General features: G+C 41.2%; 1 protein-coding gene across 2 annotated transcripts in view; it reads right to left on the reverse strand.

Moving 5' to 3' along the window:
- Positions 1–7,025: 7,025 nt before the first annotated feature.
- The window catches only part of CCDC198 (coiled-coil domain containing 198), a 29,649-nt gene continuing 12,771 nt past the window's right edge, over positions 7,026–23,903 (reverse strand). Inside the window, exons 3-6 of one of the 2 annotated variants that reach the window (XM_020874188.2) lie at positions 18,794–18,880; positions 17,607–17,705; positions 16,503–16,662; positions 7,026–9,616 (exon numbers count right to left, since the gene is read on the reverse strand). In XM_020874188.2, coding sequence (XP_020729847.2) covers positions 9,387–9,616; positions 16,503–16,662; positions 17,607–17,705; positions 18,794–18,880 — 576 coding nt within the window. In that variant the 3' untranslated portion in view covers positions 7,026–9,386. Of the gene's footprint in view, positions 9,617–16,502; positions 16,663–17,606; positions 17,709–18,793; positions 18,881–23,903 lie in introns of both variants that reach the window. The other variant, XM_020874186.2, reaches the window with a different exon arrangement.

Below are 23,903 nucleotides of genomic sequence, written 5' to 3' on the forward strand. Positions count from 1 at the left end.
TTACAATGGAAGTGTGCTTCCATATCCTCTTTCCTGGCCTTTATTTTGTTGTCAAGACACACATTTTATGTATATATGTAAAAATATATGTAAGTAAAATGTAACATTTAACATATAAAATGTATATAAAATAAACCTCATAACACATTGTTTTTTTCTTTAGTCAATTAACTTTTAAAGAAGTTCTAAAAATTTTTTTTAAGTATTTTATATTTACTCACATTATTTACCATTTCTAGTGCTCATCGTCTATTTGGGTAGATCCATAATTCCTTCTGTTAGCATTTTCCTTCTGCCTAAAGAACTTTGACATTTTTCTCAGTGCTGGTCAGCTGATGATGAATTCTTTGAGCTTTGAATGTCTAAAATAGTCTTCACTTTGCCTTCACTTATGAAATATATTTTCTCTGGGTATAAAATTCTAGGTTGACAGGTTTTTTTCCTTTTAATACTTTAAAGATGTTATTGTTTTCTGGCTTGTATAGTAGACAAAAAGTCTACTGCTATCATTGTTCCTCTGCATGTCCTGTCTTTTTTCTAAGGAAGGGAAATTATTAGGTCCATCTTTCATGGTTTACCCTTTAATTCAACACTCTTGGAGATTTCCTTGGACCAATTTTTTAGCTTAATTAGTCTTCGACGTCAGTTATGCAGTTCAGCTCATTTATTAAGCAACTATTTTTTTAAATTGTATTTTACATTTTCAAGATTTTGTATTTTTTTTCACCTGTTTGTATTTATAAACACTTGCTTTTGTCAGCCTATTTTATCTCTGTAAAATTAAGAAGTATTTTTAAAGTTCTTTGTGTTTGTAATGCTGCATTGAATGTCTTTGTATTCAAATGTTTACATGTTCATATCCTTAAGAATTTATCCTTTAAATAGAACACTGGGTCAGAGAGAATAAATAACTTTAAAGACTTTCTTGGAAGCTTCTATTATTAGTTTGCTTCCTGGAAAAGTAAAATCATTGCCATGATCAGCCATCTATCCATTACTTCAAAATAACAGTAACTGAGTGTGTATAATATATATGGCCTATGGCAGAAATGTCTGTTTTGCTACACCTTGCAATGATTCAAGTTGTACTGATCATCTCCCCCCTTCTACTCCATAGTATAGACTGTTGTTCTTCCAGAGCCCCTTAAATACATTTTGCCATTTGGTGTGCTCTTCCTTTGGGGCAAATTGATTTCACTTTCAATGACCCTCACCTGAGACTTACCTTCAGTCTCCTTTGGGCCAGTGGAGCTCATTGCCCCCATGGGCAGAGGGCCGGGGGTGGCAGGCAATTGCTCTACACCAGGGCATCCCTAGCCAATGACTGGAGGTTACAGGGTTATGAAGAGCTTCCTGGAATTGGTCTCAACAACTCTGAGCTCTCAAGCATACTTCAGGACTCCTGTGAAATAAGTTACCTTCCTCAGAACTTTGCCTGAAATTGCACCTTCATTAGGGTTCTCCCCATTCCATGTCCTGATTCCCCACTCCCTTATTAACTTTTTCTGGAATCTCTTCTTAAAAAATAACTTGCACTCAAATCACCTCAGGGTTTGTTTCTGGGAACCTGACCTAAGATATGCTCCAATCCCACTCTGCTATAAATACTGTTTGGAGTCTCTTGTCATATATTTTTTTCTCTTGCTTCTACAACACATATAAACATGAAAATAAAGTTATAAATTATACATATTATTCTGTAATTCACCTTAGTTTTTTCATTTAGTAATACATCATGGATGTCTAAGACAATCCATTCTCTATATTAAATGTTAAATTGATTTTATTGAGGTTCCATACTATAATTTTTCAACCCATGTCTCCTGCATTGGCAGTCGGATTCATTAGCACCGAGACACCTGGGAAGCCCCACTTCTTGGCTTAGAGGCAAGTGTCTTAGAAGAAACCGAGAGAAGGAAGCTTAGCTGAGAAGCTGGTGTGGGGCCTTCTTCCTGGCCTGTCCTTTGGTGTGAAAGCTGGGAGATGGGATTATGTAGAGACTCCAGGCAGATTTTCATTCAGAGGACCTTACTGGAGCCATTCTAACTGCTTTCCATGCTCTGTTCAGAATTAAATATTTTGACTATCATTGCTGCCTTCAGGAAGATTTGTTGATTTAAAAGTGGAAAGCTATATCTCTGTGGAGTGGAGAGAAATACATATTTTGGGGGCATGCTTTTTATGGAAAATAAAAATTATGAACCTGACACCAAGCCTTGACTCCCACAGGAATTGTAAGGAATAGGTGAAAAATTCCTAAGGCCTCCAAAGAAGCCTGAGAGCCTTCTTGGGAGGGAGCTGAGAACTGAGAGCCTTGGGGACTCCTTTGCACAGTATGTGGAATGGACAGCCCACCCCAGGGACTGTGTAGAAAATGTCGTTGATTCTTGGTAGATGAGTAGCACCCTTCAAACCGAGGTGGGGCCCAACAGCAGGAGACCACCACAGGGCTTCCTTGTAAGCAGTCACTGTACAAAGTGAGTGAAGTCGCTCAGTCGTATCTGACTCTTTGCGACCCTGTGGACTATAGCCCACCAGGCTCTTCCGTCCATGGGATTCTCCAGGCAAGAATACAAGGCCAGTGCCAAAGAGTATGGCAGGAAGTAACATAGATGGAGGTTTGGGATTGGGGTACATGCTAAGGAGAGGGACGTCTATGCCCATGATCATCAAGATGCATATCTTTCAGTCTAGGCTGGAGAGGACGGAGGACAGTACACCCGTCAAGGGTGAGGCCATAAGCAGTCCTGTGCCTCTCAACATGGAGCCTGGCTGGGGAGAGAGAAAGGGGAGTGGAGGAAAACCTTAAGCGAATGCAGAATTTTAAGACACAAGTGGTTAAAGTCCTTTGAACTGCTGAGAGGACAGTGATGGGACTGGGAGCTTGAGAGCTAGAGTTACAGAGAAAGAAATCATTCTGAAACAGTATATCCTGAGACATTCCCTTACGATTAGTGAACCCACGATTCATCCTTGAACTTTTGACTTTGCACACTGATATTTTTCTGTTGGCTAACTTCTGAGAAATGGTTTGCAAAACCTGCTGATTTTTAAATATATCTTTTATCTAGACACCTATTTTTAATTCCATTATTCACTCTAAAAGCTTATTCCTTTCATGGGTAGTCTAGGCATATAATCACATCATTTGTGAATCATGATAAATCTTTTCATAATTCCATAGTTATGTACTTCTGGCTTTTGTTTCATGTCTTGTACAGACCAGACTTCCAGAACCACAGATTTTTTTCTTATTTTATTCCTAATTTCAATAGGGATAAAACTGCTAGTTATATAACATGTACAGAGAAGTTATTAGGTATTAGGTGCTGTTCCAAGCACTTTACATGTTATGATGATCTTTCTGTCACAGCAACACTGTGAGGCAGGCACTATCATAAGCTTCATTTTACAATGAGAAGGCTGTAGCCAGAGAGGTTAAATAACTTACCTAAGGCAGGAAGTGGCAGTGCTGGCATGTGAATTCAGACTCTAGACCTTATTGGCCTTTACTTCTAGAAAGGTGTGCTGGGAAATGTTTAGTAACTAGCTCTCTGGAAAAGAAAAGTCCTGTATTATAACATTTGCCAGTTTTTGTGGTGTAACTACTCCCATCAAGGTTGATGTGGTATCACTGAATATGGGTTTGAGAAGAGATCCTCATAATACCTGCTGGGAACCAGAACTGGCCACACTCAGCAACTCCAGCCCTCCACAGCCTCCAGTAATGCATCGTAAGGGAAGGAGGAGACTGCTGTGTAAGGTTTCTTTTGGCTAAGATTCTTTGGTTTTAAGGAACAGAAATCAGGTGGAACTGGCCCAAGCTGAAGGTGAATTTACTCTAAGGATACAGTCTCAGAAGGAAGGACAAGAGGCAACAGGGCCTTAGGAGGGCTGGGAATAAGGATGGATGTGCTCTTGGGTCTCAATGGATCCCTTGTCTCTGATTCTGTCTACTGCAGCACCTGTGTTCCTGAATCTCTGGCCCACAGAGCAGAACACTACTATCCATCACTCCTGAATATACTCAGGTTTTTGGCATCAGCAGAAACTGAGACCCTCTCTGACTGGCTCAGCTGGGCCAAGGGTGAGCCCCAGAAAGTCAGCTATGGCTGCATGGCATTTGTGTTGGTCATGGTCTGCCTCTGTGCATGATCACATCAGAGATGTCAGTCTAGACTGGGACCAGCCCCTTCTGTCTCTAAATTCTGTTACACTTAATACTCATCATCACATCATGATCTTCTGGGCTCCTCACCAACTGTGTTTTGACAAGCTTTCTGAGATTTTTCCCTGTCAGGCAACTTTGCTGACTTTGCCATTCCAGCCTTCTTGTTAGTCCTTGAAAATGACAAGCTTATCTCACCTCAGAGCTTTTTTACTTGCTCTCATAGGTTTTCCCATGGCATCTACCCTCACTTCTTTCAAGTCTCTTCCTCAGAGATTCTAAAACCGTGGGTCAAATCCATTTCACCTGTCTTTACTAATCAAGGTCATCCTCACTTTTGCTACGAAAGACTTGCCTATTTTCCTCATAGCCTGTCATTTTCCAAGAACTTACAGCCAGCTGTGCCTAGTTCAAGCCGAGTCAGTTAAAACTAAATGGGACCGGTGATCCTCCAAATGGGCATGTGCCAGTGTCCTTTAGCCATTGGAGGGCTGAAAACTCCACTCTCAGATCCTGCCAAGTGCTTGAATACTTGAATGTACCAAGGCCTGCGGCTTAGTCACAGGCTGTGCTGAACGACAATTACAGCAACTTTCTCTAGTCACCTTCCCCATGCTCCCCATTCCTCAGACCACCCCGCTACTTTAATCTTTATCTCATAAATACCGGAGCCCCTCGCCTTCAGGGAGGCAGATTTAAACCTGCTCACCACTCTCGGCTGCCTTGAGAACAAACCCTGTCTTTGCTGCAGACCTTGTCGTCTCAGGGTCTTGACTTGGACAAACCTGCTTCCCTAACAAGTCCCTCCCTGAGCATCCTGCTGAAACAGTCCGTTCCATTGCCTATCCTCAGATCAGCTTTACTTTCTTCATAATGCTTGATGTTACCTGAAATTGTATCGTGTCATTTGACTCTCTGCTCAAGGTCTCCCCATTGGAAAGTAACCCATGGGTTCAGGGATTTTCGTCTTGTTTATGGCTTTATTTTCAGACTCTGGAACCGTGCTTGGCATCTGGTAGACACTTAAAACCTACTAGCTGAATGCTCGATGAAGTAAGTGAATGAGTTGCAGAATTATTATGAAGTACACATTTAAAAATAAACCTTAACTCTTGACTTTGTTTTCAAATATATTTTTATTTTGTACATATTGAGTATTCCTTTAAAAATGAGATGTAATTCACATTTTTAATGGTCTCACCTTCCCTAATCTACCCCTTAGCCTATTTTCTCCCAACCCCTCCCTAAAGTATTCTAAATTAGTGAGATTCTGTAGTAATATGTGGAAATAGGCTCTTGTTGTTCATTTGAGGGAAGAAACAGTTGACTTTAATTATGATTTGATGATCAGCAGGCTTTCCTGATAAGGGAATAAAGAGCTGGTATCTTTATGAAGGCATGAAGAACTGGTGTTTTTCTGTCTCTAAAGGCTATGTGTGAACAGAAAAGATTATCTTTTTTGTTTAAAAACTATTTCATAGGTGATTCCACAAAGAGTCATCTTCAATTAACTCCCCGTACAGTAACTCAGAATTATCATCAAAATAAATGAACAAGAATGACCCTCTGCTAAAAAAAAAAAAAAAAAAAAAAAAAAAATTGAGTAAAAACACATTTTCAAAAGTATCCCCAAAAGACTTCTCTTTCTCATGAAAAATTCAGAACAAGAAAGAATGTTATTTTCCTAAGAGAAAGCATGTATTTGGCCATAGACAAGCCTTCCCCAGCTCCCCTCAAAGCTGAGGAGATTTTCTGATGGAGAAAATTGACAACTTTGCCTTGAGCCTTAATTTTATAGCTTTTTACCAGCAGTCGCAGCTGTGTTTACTGATGGCCCTGCACTGCCCCTGAACAAATTCAAGATTAAGTAAAGGATTGCTGTTTTCAGACAATTACCAACAAAACGAACAACCTCTTACTGAGCGGGACACTCCAGGCCTCATGTCCTTACCTTTAAAAATTACCTCAGAAGCTGCTGCTTTTAAAGATAGAAGTTGGTGTATCTGCTGCAGTAGCATGTTTATACCAGTGAAGCTGTGGTTTTTGGCTTTAGCTGCATGTTAGATTCACGGGAAGGGGCTTAAAAGGGAAACAGCGGCCTAATGCTAGAACTCTGGTGGGCCCAGGGATCCTTACGTGTTGCTAAGTGTTTGTTCACTCGCCAGGTGATTCCAGCACTGGCTCTGAGAACCACCACTCTCTGGCCCAGGCCACAGTGCGCCCCTGAGTTCCATCCTGGATGGGACATCCGGTGGGGTTGCTCACTGATCCTGCTCCCAGGCCAAGTTGTAAAGACAGTTAAGTTTGACTTTACTCTCTCATCTGCCTCTCTGTGCCCTTCACTCCAAACTTCCCCTCCTGACTTACTTCTCAGTGCTGTTATCCTGCCCTGTGCCCACAGTTAAGCACTTGGGCTCTGAGGCAATTCTTGTTAAAAAGAAAGCTCATACCCTTCCTAGTGCAGTAGTATTCTGCTCTAGCACCAAAAAATATGTAACTGAAAAGAAATGTGGAATGCTACAGAAAGTCACTGGTGAGCTGAGGTAAAATTAGGGAGAGGGAAGTGCTCCTGACTCACATCAGGCCCCTTCTGGTGAGCAGCAGTCTGCTCAAAAATACGCCGTTCTGCTGGGTGACTCTGGCAGGTTAGTTAACCTCTCAGTGCCTCAGTTTCATCATCTATAAAACAGGGGTAACCCACAACATTGTCGTGAGGATTATATATGAAAAGCATCTGGAGAGTTCTTGACCCACCGTAAACAGTCAGTGCACTCTAGCAATGATTAATATCACTGTTATTATAATTTAAAATTCTTGAATTTAAGATTGGGTGAGAATTCCACACAGAGAAGGCAAATAAACAGAGAAAGCATCATGATTTATTTCTTTTGCTGCTAACATTCTCTAAAGTTCAAGATATACTTTGAGCTATGGCATCCTCACCAGTACACATATGTGTCTAGTTCCCGTATAGCAAGACAATGTTTAATTTATGCTATTCACTTACTTGTATAAATTCTAAGATCTAGGAAAAAAAACTCTACACCTGAAACTAACTGTATTTCAATTTAAAAAAAAAAAGGATCTCACTTTTCCAAAAAGGCTGAGTGGTCAAACAATTTATGCATTCCTTTGTAGAAAATATGCTTTCTACCTACCAAAGAAAAAGTGTACTACTTGCAAAGAACTGGGAGTAAAAATGCCCAGAGATGACCTAATTAATTGACTTCTATCCCTGGAAGAAACATGAGTGTTTGTCCCCTGACACAGAAGTTTTCATCTTCTTAGTGACCGATCTGAATGTACTGAATGTCAAAGTTAGGGGGTGTTTCTATTATTTTTGTTTTGGAAGTTTCCTAGAGAAAGCTTAAAAGAGAATTTTTCTTTTACTTTGTTTTAAAGTTCACTGAATTCTTAGAGGCTTCTGGATGCTTAAAATATTTTTAGGTGTTGCTAAAAGTGGAGTCTAGTTTTATACAAAAGAAGTTCTTGAAGTTGCCTAAAAATCTACTTTGGGGGGGCCTTTAGATAGCACAGGGGATTCTAGTGATGGAACTGCTCTTTGTCTGATCATACTATTGCTCACATGAATCCATACATGTGAGAAAACTGCACAGAAATAAACACACACATGAGTGCATTAACTGGTAAAATCTGAATAGAGCAGATTGTTTAAAAGGTTAAAAAAATCTAATTTTTGAGAATATAACTTTTGGATGGAACACTTCTAAGTGTCCATTTGTAAAGTTCTATGGTCTATATCATAATCTAAGAGATCTTCATTTAATTTTGAGCTTTAATTCACAATGACCTTCCACACTTAACATTTTTTTTTATTGTTGTTCAGTTGCTAAGTTGTGTCCAATTCTTTGCCACCCCATGGACTGCAGCATGCCAAGCTCCTCTGTCCTCCACTACCTCTGGAGTTTGCTCAGATTCATGTCCATTGAGTTCATGATGCTATCTAACCATCTCATCCTCTGTCACCCCTTTCTCCTTTTGCCTTCAATCTTTCCCAGCATCAGGGCCTTTTCCAATGAGTTGGCTCTTCGCATCAGGTGGCCAAAGTATTGGAGTTTCAGCATCAGTCCTTCCATTGAATATTCAGGGTTGACTTCCTTTAGGATTGACTGGTTTGATCTCCTTGCTGTCCAAGGGATGCTCAAGAGTCTTCTCCAGCACCACAGTTTGAAAGCATCGATTCTTTGGCACACAGCCTTTTTTATGGTACCTCTCTCACATCCATACATGACTACCGGAAAAAACCATAGCTTTGACTATATAGACCTTTGTCAGCAAAGTGATGTCTCTGCTTTTTAATATGCTGTCTCGGTTTGCCATAGCTTTTCTGTCCAAGGAGCAAGCATCTAATTTCATAACTTTACATTTTTCTTTTAGCCTCTTTGTTATGAGATTAAAAAGTTTATAACTCACAGGAAAGTGACTTAAATGAGCTTAGTGTCTAATGCAGCATCTTGTGATTTTCTTTAGAAAGTCATTTTTATTTCTATCAAATCTCTCTCATCTGTTTGTTTTAGAAGATATGGTTTGCTTTTAAAGATATGGTGGGGTGCCATGTCTCAAAGGTGTACCCCAATAGACCACACTTTGGAATTGCTGCCCTGCATAGCCCCTTTTTCATTGCCTGTGACCTGGCCTATGACTTGCAGTAGCTAACAGAATGTGGCGTCTGTGATCAGATTAGAGTTAAGATTGGCAGCTTTCTCTCCCTCCTCTGGGGACGTCTGCTTTTGGGAGCCCTGGGCTGACAAGTAAAAGCAAATTCACTACCCTCAGGAGAGAGCACTTGGGAAATCCAGGTAAGGAGGCTCTGGAATGATACGGAGTGGAGGCGAACTCCAACTGCATCAGTGTTCTTATTGAGTTTCCAGATGACTCCAGTCCTACCTGCCATCCATTGCATGAAAGGCTTCAAAAGAGACCAACAGAAGAGCCACCCAACTGAGCCCAGCAACCCACAGAAAAGTGGGACAGTAAGTGGCTGCTAGTTAAGTCCCTAAGTTTTGAGGCAGTGGGTTATATGGTACTAATATATTAATATGTCTCACACCTTTAACCTTAGGATTTCAAATGAAAAGAAAGTGAATTGGTGTTCTCAGAATAATTTATATACTACCTTGAGGAATTTTTTAAAGGAAAGAAAGCTTCCAATACATTAAGTAACTAGATTGGTGAATAGTATTAAATATTATTATTCTTAATCAAAAAACTCATCAAAATGTTGGATTCTCTCTGTCCTGGTCCTCACAAGTGCTCTTTTTTTTTTCTCTACTTTCCCCAACTCATCTGAGTCAGAGCTGGAGCTGTCCCAGAGAAGCTCTCCCCGGGCTTCCTGTTCACGGAGCCATGTTTCCATTTTGCCAATTTTCCTGTGACAGTGGTCATTCCTTGCTTGGTGTTCCAGAAATTCTGCATTCTGTGTATTTCCTACAAAGAATTGAAAGTTCATTTAATTTATTTTTACCCTGGACAATGATGTATTTGTTTAAGCTTAGGTTTTTATACACACCTACACACACATATATACATAAAGGATTTCACCTGGTGTTTCTGTAAGCATTAAAAATGTTTTTCTTGCTATTTATAAAACTTTTTAATCTTCTGAAAATCACAAGATATACAATACACTTTTGTATACTCTAGCTCATCAACATTGTGTCATAATATGTATATGTGTATACATACACACACAAACTTGTCTTGAGCTAAGCCACTTGAGAATTAGTTGCAGAGTCACTTCCTCCCAAAATATAGCACCACAAATCCCCTAAAAAGATGGGCAATTTTCCTGTATAACCACAATACAATTATTACACTTAGAATATATGACATTGATACAATGCTGTTTTCTAATATATGGTCTGTATTCAAATATCCATGCTTATCCCAGTAATGCTCTTTGTAGCTATTTTTTGTTTGACTGTTTGCATTTTATTTTTTAAGTACAGGATCTAATCTAGGAATATGTGTTGCATTTTCTTATCGCTTAGTCTCCTTTAATTCAAGAACATTCTCCCATCCTTTTCTTTCTTCTCTTCTCCTTCCTTCCTTTCCTCACTCCTTTCTTCTCCCCCCATCTCTTCCCCTCCTCCTTTTTCTCCTCCTTCTCTCTTGCTCCCCCCTCCCCACTCTCTTACTGATTTTTCCCCTCCTCTTCCTGGATGTTTTCTTCCTCCTCCTCTTCATTACCTTCCTTTTTCCTAACACTGACATTTGAAAGGGCACAGGGTCAATTATTTGGTAGAATGATTGTTAATTTAGGCTTTCTCTGATTGTTCCCTTGTGATTAACTTAAGGTTAAATTGTTTTGGCAAGAGTATTGCACAGATGGTGTTGCCTGGAGCTACTTATTGAACATCTACTATGTCCTAGGCACACACCATTCCATTTTCCTAACCCTCAATCAGCTCTGCCTTCATATCAGATTTAACTATGGAGACTTTCAGAAACACAGTAGCCTGGGTTGCATCCCAGACCTACAGAACTAGAGAGCTCAAAGGTCAGGCATTTATTTTACCATCTATTTTTTGGAGAATAGATTCATTTTTTTGGCGTTGGATTTTACACATATATGTCTTTACTTCTGCTTTTTATTTAAGTAGTACCCAATAACCTTTTAGAATGCACTTCAGATCACCACACAGAGCCTTATTCAGAGAAAGTGGATTTTAAGAAAAAAATCTTAGTGACCGTTTTCAAGTTTGGAAAACCATCCTAGGTCAAAGTCCAGATTTTCCCCTATGGCAGAATCAGCCACAATTTTCTGGATATTTTCTGAATGATCATTGTTTATCAAATCTTATGGCATATTTTATTTAAGCCCTTGATGTCTGAAATTGCATATTTTTACAAAGGATTTCAATGTTTTTTCAAACATTTCAATGTGAGGATTCATGCCTTGTGATTCACGAGTTTCCTTTCAGTCTTAATGAGGGGCTACCTTTTTTTCCCCCTGAATGTTATTCTTATGAGCATTGTTTATATACATAGCAGTGACAGAAACCTATAGTTAATTTATGACTCCAGCTCTAATCTGTCTCCTGAAATATGATACATTTTTTAAAAAATAAAACTGGACTCTTCCTCTTTGTCTCCTGGCGATGCGTCAGCTCCATCTTCTTTTTCTGTCTTAAACCTGCCTCCTCTTCTTATTACCCTAGCCTAGCACATGGTCCTACCTTTGCCCCAGAACCTCCTGGCCACCTCACTGTCTCCATGCCCTGCGTATAATTCACCACCAGATGTTCACCATGCCTCCAGAGCCATCTCCAGTCACTCTCTGTCTGAATCTCTCTTCTCTAACTGGTGCCTACATATCTTGTATCTTGCTCTTTCTCTCCCTCCTCATTGTCACCCTTCTCTCCTGGTCCAGATAACACCTCTCTTGCACTACTGCTGTGTTCTTCTAACCTGTCTCCCCACATCCTTTTGCATTCCTCTCCCACCCATTCACCACAGTTCAAGTAGAGTAATATTGAAAATATAAACCTGTTAGTTCACTAACCTGCCCTTTCAGTGGCTTCCCATTGAATCTTAAGATAGAGTTCAAAGTCTTTATTTGACATGATTTATAAGACCCTGCCTGCCCTGTTCTCTCACTATGCCTCCAGAGCCATCTCCAGTCACTCTCCATCTGAATCTCTCTTCTCTAACTGGTATCTAGAATCTGGCAGGCTCCTTCCCACTCAAGGGCCTTTGTACATGCTGTTACTGATCACAGTTTTGGATGTTCCAGCACTTGGACATCACACTCATGTGCTCACCTGCTCCCATCATTCAGCTACTTCCATCTCAGCTTAAATGCCACTTTCTCATAGAAACTGTCCAACTCCTCAGATTACTAGGTCTCTAGTTATATTCTCATTGGACTTTCTTTTGTTCATTGTCTGTGCTATTGTAAGTACCACATCTACCCAGTTCAGTAAATATTTGTTGAATGAGTAAATAAAGGAATGAACAAGTGAGCCATCAGAGAATCTTGGAAGGTGGGAAATATTGATAACTGAGACCTGGGAAAGGCTTCATTCATTGAGGCCTGGAGCTGTCAATCATCTCTGCTCTACAAATGAGCCTAGAATATTAGAAACATCACTCAGACTGAGAATAAGGATTTTCTGTGGACAAGAGGCAGGGAATTAGAAACAAGAAGAGACTGGTAATGGTGGAATCTAACATAACATTAACAATAGCTTGAGTCTCCCAACACTCTTGGTGTTATGATGTTTCCGTTAGCATGTGAGGCAAAAGTCACGTGTTCAGTATTATCCTTGAATATCCCTTAAGTCACTAGCAAAGCACTATAAACAAAGTTTTGTATAGAAAGCATTAGAGTTTGAGAACTTCTGAGCTGGATGTCTTATTACATTTTGATAAATCCCTGTTGGATTCTTTATGGCTGCTGGACTTGAAAAAAAAGAAAAATACAATGTTTAAAACTTAAATAGATTTTGGGTGAGCAGAGTAGAGGAAAGTGTATCCTACTGATACTTAAAATGAATTTGGGGAGAGACAGGACTTCCCTGGTGGTCCAGTTGCTAAAACTCTGCACTCCCAGTGCAGGGGGCCTGGGTTTGATTCCTGGTCAGGAAACTAGATCCCACATGCTGCAACTAAAGATTCCATGTGCCACAACTAAGACCCAGTGAAGCCAAATAAATAATTATTTTAAAAAGTTAATCTTGAGAGAGGAAAGAAACAGAGGCCAGTGGGGAAAAATAGGGAATGATTTAGGTAGTACAAGGATCGTGCAAAATATTAAAAATTTTTGATGGTTATGTATTTTATAATATGCTAGAAAAATGTTATTGCCACTATCAAACCCATGACCCATTTTTTTTCTCCTAAAAATGGAGCATAGTCGGAACATAGGCTTCCCTGGGCATTCTACTAGTCAGGTTCTGGCACCTCTGCACCCAGCTCCTCTATTTGTTCATTTTGTTCCCTCTTTTGGAAAGGAGGATAAGAATTTCAGGTCACAGCTGATTCACAAACAAAGATAAATTTTAAAAATAAAACTAAGCAAGATACCTTAAAGGAAAATACTAAGTAAATAATAGTACAAGTGGCCAGGTAAGACCAGAATTGTGAAGGTGACATTCAAATGATGTATATAGAGTGACACTTCCCCTGAAGCATATCTTATTTTTGCTGTAAGACATCAGTTTCATATTTCTTCAGTTCTGTCCATATTCATATGATACTTTACATTTTACATGTGTTTTTACACATAATATTTGAAATTTACATAAACTCTGCATGGTAGACATAATGCTTTATTCCCATTTTACAGATGTGGAAACAGGTTCACAGAGGTTAGACAACTGTAGAATAAAGCTATATGAACAAATATGTAGCTAATATCTATCAAGAGGCTACTAGTACCAGATACTGTTCTAGTCATAAGAGAAGCTCCTGGCTCTCACGGAGCTTCTGTTGAATAATGTACTGTCAGCATTCAAATAAAGGATTTTGATTACAAGTCCGGTGCTTTTTATCCTCACTAGATTAATGTCATGACTTCTGGAAAGGGTAGGAGCCACATTCACATGTTAAAACTCACAGAATTATCTGCCTGAAAGGGTGATGTTCACTTTGTATAAGTCATGTATCATTACATATTACACAGATAGCATGGCCACCCACTCCAGTATTCTTGCCTGGAGAATCCCAAGGACAGAGGAGCCTGGAAAGGTATAGGATCGCAGAGAAGCAGACAGACTGAAGTGATTTAGCATAGTGCAGCACTACATGTAACTTACTCTAAGTATATGTAAAATATATGCAAAGCATCATGATTTCATTTTAAAGAAGCAGTGAAAAAACAAAAACTGGTTTTTAACCTCACAATGGGCCTGACACTCTCATCCTCCCTTCCAGAAGAGGGAACAAAAGTGAACAAATAGAGCCTTAAATAAGAGAAGCTAGATGAAGAGGTACCAGACCCTGACTAGTAGAATGCCCACGGAAGTCTATGGTCTGACTACATTCCATTTTTAGGAGAAAGGAAAGTAAACTGCTTTCAGAAGCAGAGAAAGAGATCAAAGATGCTACTTGAGAAGAAGTAAAAAGGAATCACTGCTTGAACATATGCCTGCAGAGTGGTGAGTTCTACAGGCTTTGCAGAGGGAAGCCTGCTTTTGAGAGAGAGGGTGGAGGGAATCACAAACTGCATTTGCAGACTTTCCCAAGGTTGTCCTGGGCAGAGCTCTGGGCCACTAGAGTCCTGATGAGGCTAAACAAGGGGGTGGGTGGGAGTGCACCCTTTGGAGTCAGAAAGACCTGGCCTTGAATCCTGATTTGTCACATGGGAGCTAATAGTAACTCCTGCCTTAGAGGTTGTGTGAAACTTAAATGCAATAATTCATGTTAAGGGTGGATCTTTTTGCCTGGCTTAGAGTAAGCACTTGAGAAACTTTAGCTGGAATAAAATGAAGCAATTTAAAAAAATATATCAGGAGGGCAGAGGAGAACCCCCTTTCTCCATGTGACACAGTCTTCCAAAGACTTTGCCAGCATTGTTGTTTGGGTTTTTTTTTTTTTTCCCCAGCCTGATCTCAAGCAATGACTCAGAGTGTTCAACTTTAGCTGAGGTATGTTTCTTGGTGGTTTTGCCAATATTTTTAAATGGTAAAAGTCGTTCATCTATATGACTACACACCAGATTTCATCCTGCAGCTTGGGAGTATAGGTTAGATGGATGCTCCAAGTAGATTTTCAATTATTCAGCCTTTTCTTATTTAACTAACTCACTGATTAGGTATCTTGTTTTCCTGAGCAGTGGCAGTATCTCTTTCAGCTGGACTGCATCTTAGAAGCTCCAGACCTCCAGAGAAACAGCCAGCATTTCTGTTGCTCTGTCGGTGCTCGGTCCTTACTGACAGGGGATTGGCCCAGAGCACAGCGAGCTCTGTGTGTGTGAACAATACCTGTATTTGCAGTGATGGGCTTGCTCCGGGAGAGTACATACAGTGCAAACTTAACGAGATTCTAATTGATGGGGTGATACAGCACAGAGTTTGTGAATACAAATGTCTGTTGGAAATCACAGAGCCATCTGGGGCCACTGGGCAACCTGGCCTGGCTGGAGTATGGGAACTGGGCATGATAATAGTAGGAGATGAAGCCAGAAAGGGAGGCAGTGCATAGACTCTGAAGGCTTAGGGTACCAGGGTAAGGAGTTCGGGCTTTGTCCTCAGGCTGATGGAGACTCACTGAAGGATTCCTTTTTAAGTGCAAGAATGATATGGTCAGATTGGCATTTCATAAGATTATCCTGGTAATAGTGCAGTGCTTCTAGAACTTTATGGTGCTTGAGAATCATTTTGATAAAATTCAGACCCTGATTGTGTAGGTCTGGGATGGGGCCGGAAATTCTATGTTTCTAATCAACTCCTAGGTGATTAGATGCTGCTGGTCTGTGGACAGCACTTTGATCACCAAGTGGAGCAGTAATTCTTCAGCTTTAGGGGTGTTAGAATCATGGGGGGAGATGAGGAGTTGTTAGACTGCTGGGCCCCCTCCCTACAGCTTCTGATGCAGTTGCTCTGCCTGGAGCCCTGACTGGTTCCCAGGTGGTGCTGGTTCTGGTGGTCTGGGGACCACCGAGGTAAAGGGTTGATGGAAGGAAAGTAGGACCTGAGGTAGGAGTGCAGTCAGGGGACTATGGCAATAGCCCTGGTGTGACATACTGACCTAAGAGGGACATGGGGAATGGTATGGGGGTACAGTCAGCGTTAGGTGACTGACCATCTTCCAGGAGAGGGGGCAAGCAGGGCTGGGAAGGTGCCAGATCTCTGGCCTGAGTGACAGCATGGAGGCCACACCCACTGAGACAGTGGAGGTGGCATGAGCAATTTTGAAGAGGACGGTGATGCTGGATGCAGTTTTAGACATTGAGTGTGCCGAAGAGCGCTGCAGGGGAGAGGGTGGGTGAGGAGAGAGTTTTTGCCTGTGCTCACAAACTGGCTGATACCAATGTGCTGTTTAATGTATTGATAACTCCATGTGCTTCACTCTCTTTAACCACAAGATGAGGCCCTTTTGCTTTTTCTCCTCATGGGGATCATGCAAGGATTGCAATCATGCATGTAAAGTACAGTATATTTCTAAAAAGAGATCTCACCTCAGCGCTGAAGTCTTATTCTTCTCAGCCATCCCAAACGACATGACAACAGGCCCATTCTATTCCAGGAGCTAAAATATCAACAGGGACCCAAGGGCAGCTCTGTGCTTTCCCACTCCATATCAGACATTTATTTGGTGAAGTTTTAAAAACACTTGATATATTATTTACTAAAAAAATTACATGACTCACCTAGACTTCTGTTCAAGGTTTCATCAGGCAACAAGGTTAGAAAGTCACCATCATCATTTCTTGGGATGCTTTGAAGGATTTTCTTGGCTTTATGGTCCCTCTGTTTCTGCTTACTAGTTCTTGCCTCCTTGTGAAGACTTTTCTTCAGTTCAACTTGGGCCTGAAATTGACCAGCTAGTGTTAGTGTTCTCCCCTCACACTACCTTCACCAGAATAGGTCAACAAATCAGCCGCTTTACAAATTGTATATGTACCTGTAGACAGATAAGTAGAACATGGTTCTCTTTTTCCTCTTAAAAGATATGGAAACTTTCCTCATGTGAGGTTTGTTAGGAGAAATAGGAATATACTGGTAGTCTCAAAATGGTGAGGACCTTTGTAAAACCATTTCTCCATAGGCCGTCTGATATATTTGGAACTGAATAAGACAGGGACTTCAGACTTATTCACTTGAGTGAGGAATTTGGAATATGACATTTATAGGAATACACGATTGTAAAGGGTTTTATTACAAGAGATCTTCCTTATCAAATGATTCTATGATTTAAATTATAGAGGGATGCCTAGGTTTCAATCCCTGGGTCGGGAAGATACCCTGGAGGAGGAAACGGCAAGCCACTTCAGTATTCTTGTCTGAAAAATTCCATGGACAGAATTGCCTGGCCGACTACAGTTCACAGGGTTGCCAAGAGTCAGACACAACTGAATGATTGAGTGTGCAAGCATGTTTGCTCATTAGGTACAAGTACCAAAATAAAGACAGATTCACTCTCTGTCCTTTTAATTAAACCAGGAAAAATTATCTAACCTCATTTTCCTGCTGGAGCCAGAATGTGGTAGAAGAAACAGTTAGAAAAAGGGAAACTTGAGACACAGATGCATCCTTGGGAGGATGGAGCACAGAGAAAAGACTCCACAGAGTTGGTAGCAGAAGGGATCCTGCTGTTTTCCTCTCAGTCCCAGTAGAGGAAACTTTGGCTGCAGTAACTAAATTTAAAATGCTAGGTAAGATCTGGAGATGAATGCTTAACATATTCATGTGCCAGGACAGCGATTATGTAGCATACATTTGGTAAATACGCTCTCTTCTTCCCTCATATTTACCTCTTGTCTTTTACGGTTCATTTCCAGCATTTGCATCTTATGTAAATATTGTCTTTTCCCAGAAGGATACATTAGAGTCTGCATCTTCTTTTCCAGTTCCTGCTATGAAAGATGACATACTTGTTAGGATGAGGGGTAATTGGTTACTCTGCAGTCCAACTCTTGAAATCCATTTTGGAACAGTGAGATCTTGTTTATCGGTCATAATCCACAGAGATCTCCTGTGACATCAAAGGTGGGCCATTGCAACTTCCAGACCAGTCCTTAGTGAAGCTATCGGTGAACGAAGGGGCAATCTGCTCTGTGTATCATCTTGTTTTTAAGGTTCCTGTAGAGTTTCGCAAACTTTGAATGGAAATATCTTTCTGTATCTCATTTTGGCAAGATGTCACTTTCTGTGTCAACAGCTGCTTTAACTATCTTTCCAGAAATGTGTTCTGGTTTGGTGAGACCTGGTTCTCTCTCTCTGCTTCTTCTGCCATGGAATAATTGTCTGACTCTGACATTAGAGAGATGCTAACCTATTTATGTAGGGTATACCCCCATAATCCAATACTGTACATTGTAGTTTAGGAAGGATTGAAAACTGATTATTTAGGACTTGAGTGATCTTCCCTGGTGTATCAAAAACTCCACTAGGACGATGTGGACAGTTATTAAGGGCAGTCAGGGGGCGGCCAGGAAGGGGAAGAAATAGCAGCCAAATGTGTTGAGTGATCCCTGTTATGTTGCCCTGTGGACAGTGCCTGTGAGCTGTGAGCCTTGGGGAGGGGCCCATCTCTGCAGGTGTTTTGTCATCAGCATCACAAACATGGCCTTGAGGATCTAAGAGTAGCTGGACGTCTTTTATCAAATAGTCATCCACACAGCAGCATCTAGGTGACTCTGAAATGAATCAGGAAAGTGTTCACAAATTTTAACGCTTTAAGAATCACCAATTTCCCAATAAAATTCCCCTCTCTCATCAACATCTCCCTGTTTTCACCAGGTAGTAGAGAAGGGCTCAGAGTTCATCTGAGAGGCAAGCGTAATCTCCAGTTGGAGGCAGGCCCAGGAGAGATTGGATAGCTTTAGAAAGTTCTAACTCTGCATTACTTAATAGTTTGCTCCTCCTCTGAAGTCTTCTGTGCAGGGAGGACAGGAAAAGGATGACTCCTCAGCTCCCTCCCTCACCGGGGTTTGCTCACCTTTGCTTTGTGAGTCCTCCTGGCGTCTTGCTGGTTCAGGAGCTTTTCAGAAGTAATTACTTGTGGCAGGTCAATGGGTTCAAGTTTCTAAAAGTCCAACATTTAGAGCAATCAGCATTCCTCATTCCATGAGATGATGAAACATAAAAGCCAGAACTTAAGCTATCGTAACACTCTGCACGTATTCCTGAGAGCACAGGGAAGGTGATTTCACCAGATTTAAGTCCCACCTGGGTTCTTTGGCGTTCTCTTGCACTGTTGCCAGCGGCTCCGAGACCTAAATACTGGTCAGAGTTAAAGGACTAAGAACCCTTTTCTGTCTGCATTGAGGGACCACATCCACAGTAATCAAACAACTAGAGTCTTGGACTATTAGAGATGAGGGAGGCCTCAGAAGTTCCTTTACTTTATTCATTCCTAAACCACCCAGCTAAACCATTCCAGTCCTAGCAAAGTGGCCTACTTTCAAGATCCCCAGAGAAGCTCAGCCTTCTCAGTAATAGTCCCGGGTGCTTATGAGGCACATGGAAAATGAAAGTGCAATATGCTAACAAATCTTAGACATGGTTTTTTTTTCCAACAGGGGCTTGGCTTTACAGGGAGATGATGCTGGAGTCTCAAGAGGTCACTGAGGCTAGGCAGCAACTGATGATCTGTGATCTGCCTCCAACCCTACTTGTCTCGGATAACTTAGTGCCCCAGGAGCTGGAGCACTAGAAAGTAGCTAAGTAGGCTTGGGAAGCAAAGGCTGATCTCCTCACGTTCAGATGCAGTCAGCAATCTGGGTGATCACAGAATTTATTGGTTCACTCCAGGGATATTTATTGAATGACTGTTACAGGCCAGACAGAGGCTGCTGTGGTCAACAAAAATGGGCATGATCCCTCATGGCGCTTGCAATCTATGGGGAAATAAATACACTATTGCTTGTGTGATCATTGTTTTGCAGATAAATGCAGGATAGGACTATGACAATATATAACTAGAGGACTCCACCTTGGAAATGAGGGGTGTTATGAGTTGAATTATGTCCCCACCCCCTAATTCATATGTGCTAACCCCCAAATACCTCAGAGTGTGGCCTTATTGGGAAATAAGATCCTTGTAGATTTAGGGAAGATGAGGTTATCCCAGAATACGAACCCTGATCCAGTATGTCTGATGTTTCTGTAAATGGACGAATTTGGACATACATGCACACAGGGAGACCACCATGTGAAGATAAAGTAGCAACTGGGGTGCTGCTGTAACACCCCCAGGAATTCCAAAGATTGTCAGCAAACCACCAGAAGCTGAGAGAGAGGCACTCTTCCACATAACCTTCAGAAGGAACCAACCCTGCCTACACCTTGATTTTGAACTTGTAGCTTCTAGAACTGTGAGACAATGCATCTCTATTGTTTCAAGCCACACAGTTGTTATACTCTGTTATTACAGCCCTAGAAAACTAACTCAAGGAAGAGAAGGGTCAGGATGCAGTCCAAGCAAGTTTCCCAAGGAAGTAAGTTTAAAGCAGACATTGGGAGGTTGGGAGTTTTCATGGGACTTGGGCTTCCCAGGTAGAGCTAGTAGTAATGAACCCACCTGCCATTGCAGGAGACACAAGAGACTGGGGTTTGATCCCTGGGTTGGGAAGATCCCCTGGAGGAAAGGCACGATGACCCACTCCAATATTCTTGCTTGGAGAATCCCATGGACAGAGGAGCCTGGTGGGCTACAGTCCATGGGGTCACAAAGTCAGACACGACTGAAGTGACTTAGCATGCATGAGGTGTCCCAAGCAGAGGGAATCACATGAGCAACAGCCCAGAGGCAGGAGAGAGCATGATCTCTTGAAGAAACCACAAGAAGTCAGTTGGCTGTTGTTGAGAGTAAGGAAGAGTGGCTCAAATGGGGTTAGAGAGGTCACAGGGACCAGGTCATGCAGGGCCTGATGGGGCATCATGAGCACATTGTTTTCTTAGGAGCAGCAGGCAGCTATTGACACATGGTGAGCCAAGTAGGGACATGATGACACTAGCTTTAAAAAATGATCACTCTGGTGCAGTGTGGGAACTGGACTGAAGAAGAGCAATTACAGATGTGGTTGAGCATTTAGGAGGACAAAGATGATGGGCTGGGGGTTCATGTGGGGAGATGGATGGGGCCTACAAATATTTAAAATGGACCAAGCAAGACTCGTGATGGTTACTGAAGGAGAGTGATGTGTCCACAGACATCAATACAAGGGATGGATAGTGCAGTCATTCTCTGAGATGGGGAATCCTGGAAGAGGGCCAAGTTTGGGTGGAATGTAGAGGGGGAGGCTCATGGTGGAGGTGTATGCGTAGGAACCATCCCTGGGTAGAGAAGCATCCCTGAGTAGCTAGTCCTTGGCTCTGCTCTTCTCACTCTTTTCATTTGAAACCGTAAGATGAGTGAGGTCCAGAGTGAGAAGGGCAGAGTCAAGGATTTCAGACTTCAGGTGCTCCAACACTGAGATGCTGATGGATGGGGATGAACTGGCCAAGGAGACTGAGGAGTGACAGCCTGAGAAGTGGGAGGAAAACCAGGACACCATGCCACAGAAAACAGTGTGAGCAGGACATTGGCTAAGACACCATGCTTCTAATGCAGAGGGCCAGGGTTCAATCCCTGGTCAGGGAACTGGATCCCACATGCTGCAACTAAAAGTTTGCATGCTGCAACTAAGACCTGGTGTAGCCAAATAAATAAACAAAACAAAACAGTGTGAGCACCACTGCTGCCTTCGTCCAACTCGGTAAGCAAATCCTAATATATTTGGAAAGGATTTTCCTTTGTAATCTAATTGGTTCTGTTATCAAGGGGTAGGCCTGAAAGATAGTTTGGTTTTCAAGGTGACCAGGGTGAAAAGAGAGGGACAGATCACGGAAAATGGCTGTCGAGCTCCCATAATGGAGAGCACGACTTGGGCCTGCACCATTCTCCACCACAGACCTTTCCGGTAGAGCAGCCCAAAGCTGACCTGACAAGGAAGGGAAAAGGAGCAAAGGATGTGGGGACAGGGAGGAGAGACAGAGGGGGAAGAACTCAAGATCTCATATGCCCCGCCTCCGCCCCCCCCAAAAATGTTCCAGGCCATTTACATTTGTGGAAGGAAATAGTTCTGTGTTATTCTCACCTCAGTGAAAAAGTGGATTTTTAAAAAAATATTAACTTAGCAAGGAGATAATGAGAGGTAATCAGTATTAATTAGAAAGAGGTTTGTTTATTGTCTTGGCTCTCAACTCTGCAGAACATGAAGATGCAGGGTAAATGAGACCTGTTGTCAATCAAAAAGGAAGGGGGAGGGATTCCCAGGGAGGGGATACTGCAGCACCTATGGGAGGAAGACTCAGCAACGACTGAGGGGGGATTCTGGCGTTTGGAAGGGCACAAAGAAAATGTTTGTGCCATCCCTGGACTTGGTTCAAGATTGGATTCTTTCTGGTGATTAGGCCCCTATGTCTGCAGCCACTGCTGTCCATCATGCCACGCTCACAGTGTCATTCAATCCTCATGGGAACCCTGTGGATAATTACAGTTACTCCCTATTTCACAGAGGTCAGTGACTTGTGCAGTTTTGCAGAGCTAGAAAGTGGTGATTCTGGGATTCAAACTCAGGTCTGTTCACTGCTAACTCCTATGTTACTTTCTTCAGACTTGCTTCCAAACCTGGTTTATCAGAATCTCCTGGAATCAAAGTAAAATTCCTAAGCTATTCATTGGGGATTGAGATTCAGTCAGTCTGGGATATGTCCTGGCAGGAAGGGACATACAAACATATATATATAACATCCAAATCATGCTCCAAAAGAAACGGTTTATTATCTTGAGGGTGCTCACAAACACTCAGCATGCCTAGAAATAGAATTTTCCTTGTCCTAGGTCACTGATGCCATAGTAGAGAACTGACAGGTTTCCCTGAGGATGTAAAGTATTTGTAACTCTTTATATACGTATGTATACATATGTATATATATGTGTGTGTGTGTGTGTGTTCTCTGGGCATATAGCTAGAGCATGGTTTTCTCTGATACCAAGAGAAAACAATAATTCAAAAAGATACATGCAAGCCAGTATTAATTGCAGCACTATTTACAATAACCAGGACAGAGAAGCAACCTAAATGTCCATCAACAGAGGAATGGATAAAGAAGATATGATACATATATACAAAATATGATACATATATACAATGAAATATACAATTATATACATATATGTAAATCACATATATATAATACATATATTGATACCAATGTGTATATATGTGTTTTATATATTTGTATATATATTTTTATATATTGATACAAATGTGTATGTATTTTACATATTTGTATATATATTAAATATTTTATATATTATTTACACATATATATTTAATTAATAGAATTTATGTTTTAGAGAGAGAAATGTTCATAGCAAAATTGAGTAGAAAGTACAGAGTTCCCGTACTCTTGTCTCCAAACACACACAACCTTAATACTATCAACATCTCTCACCAGAGTGCTACATCAATGAGCCTCTATGGGCACATCATTATTACTCAAAGTCCGTGGTTTACTTTAGGGCTTACTCTTGATGTACATTCTCTGGGTTTGGATAAATGTATCATGACATGTATCCATTATAGCATCATATAGAGAGTAATTTCACTATCCCCCAAAACCCTCTGTGCTCTGCCCATTCATTCCTTTCTCCCCTCAACCCCCTGGCAACCACAAATATTTTTATTGTCTGCACAGTTTTACATTTAGTTGGAATCATATACTCTGTAGACTTTTCTGATTTCAGCCTCATTTTCTTTGGATCCACAGTTGTGATAATGGTTAAGTAGTAGTTATCTCTTTTTTTGTTTGTTTCCAATTTTTTTTTAAAATTATTTTTTATTGAATCATTGCTTTACAGAATTTTGGTTTTTTTTCTGTCAAACCTCAACATAAATCAGCAATAGGGATATATGTATACACACACACACACTCACACACATATATATATATATCCCCTCCCTTTTGAACCTCCTTCCCATCTCCCTCCCCATCCCATTCAAAAAGTCTACAAACAATAAATGCTAGAGAGGGTGTGGAGAAAAGGGAACACTCTTGCA

The sequence above is a fragment of the Odocoileus virginianus genome, chromosome 6 (assembly GCF_023699985.2).
Source record: "Odocoileus virginianus isolate 20LAN1187 ecotype Illinois chromosome 6, Ovbor_1.2, whole genome shotgun sequence".
In the NCBI taxonomy this organism is placed as follows: domain Eukaryota; kingdom Metazoa; phylum Chordata; class Mammalia; order Artiodactyla; family Cervidae; genus Odocoileus; species Odocoileus virginianus.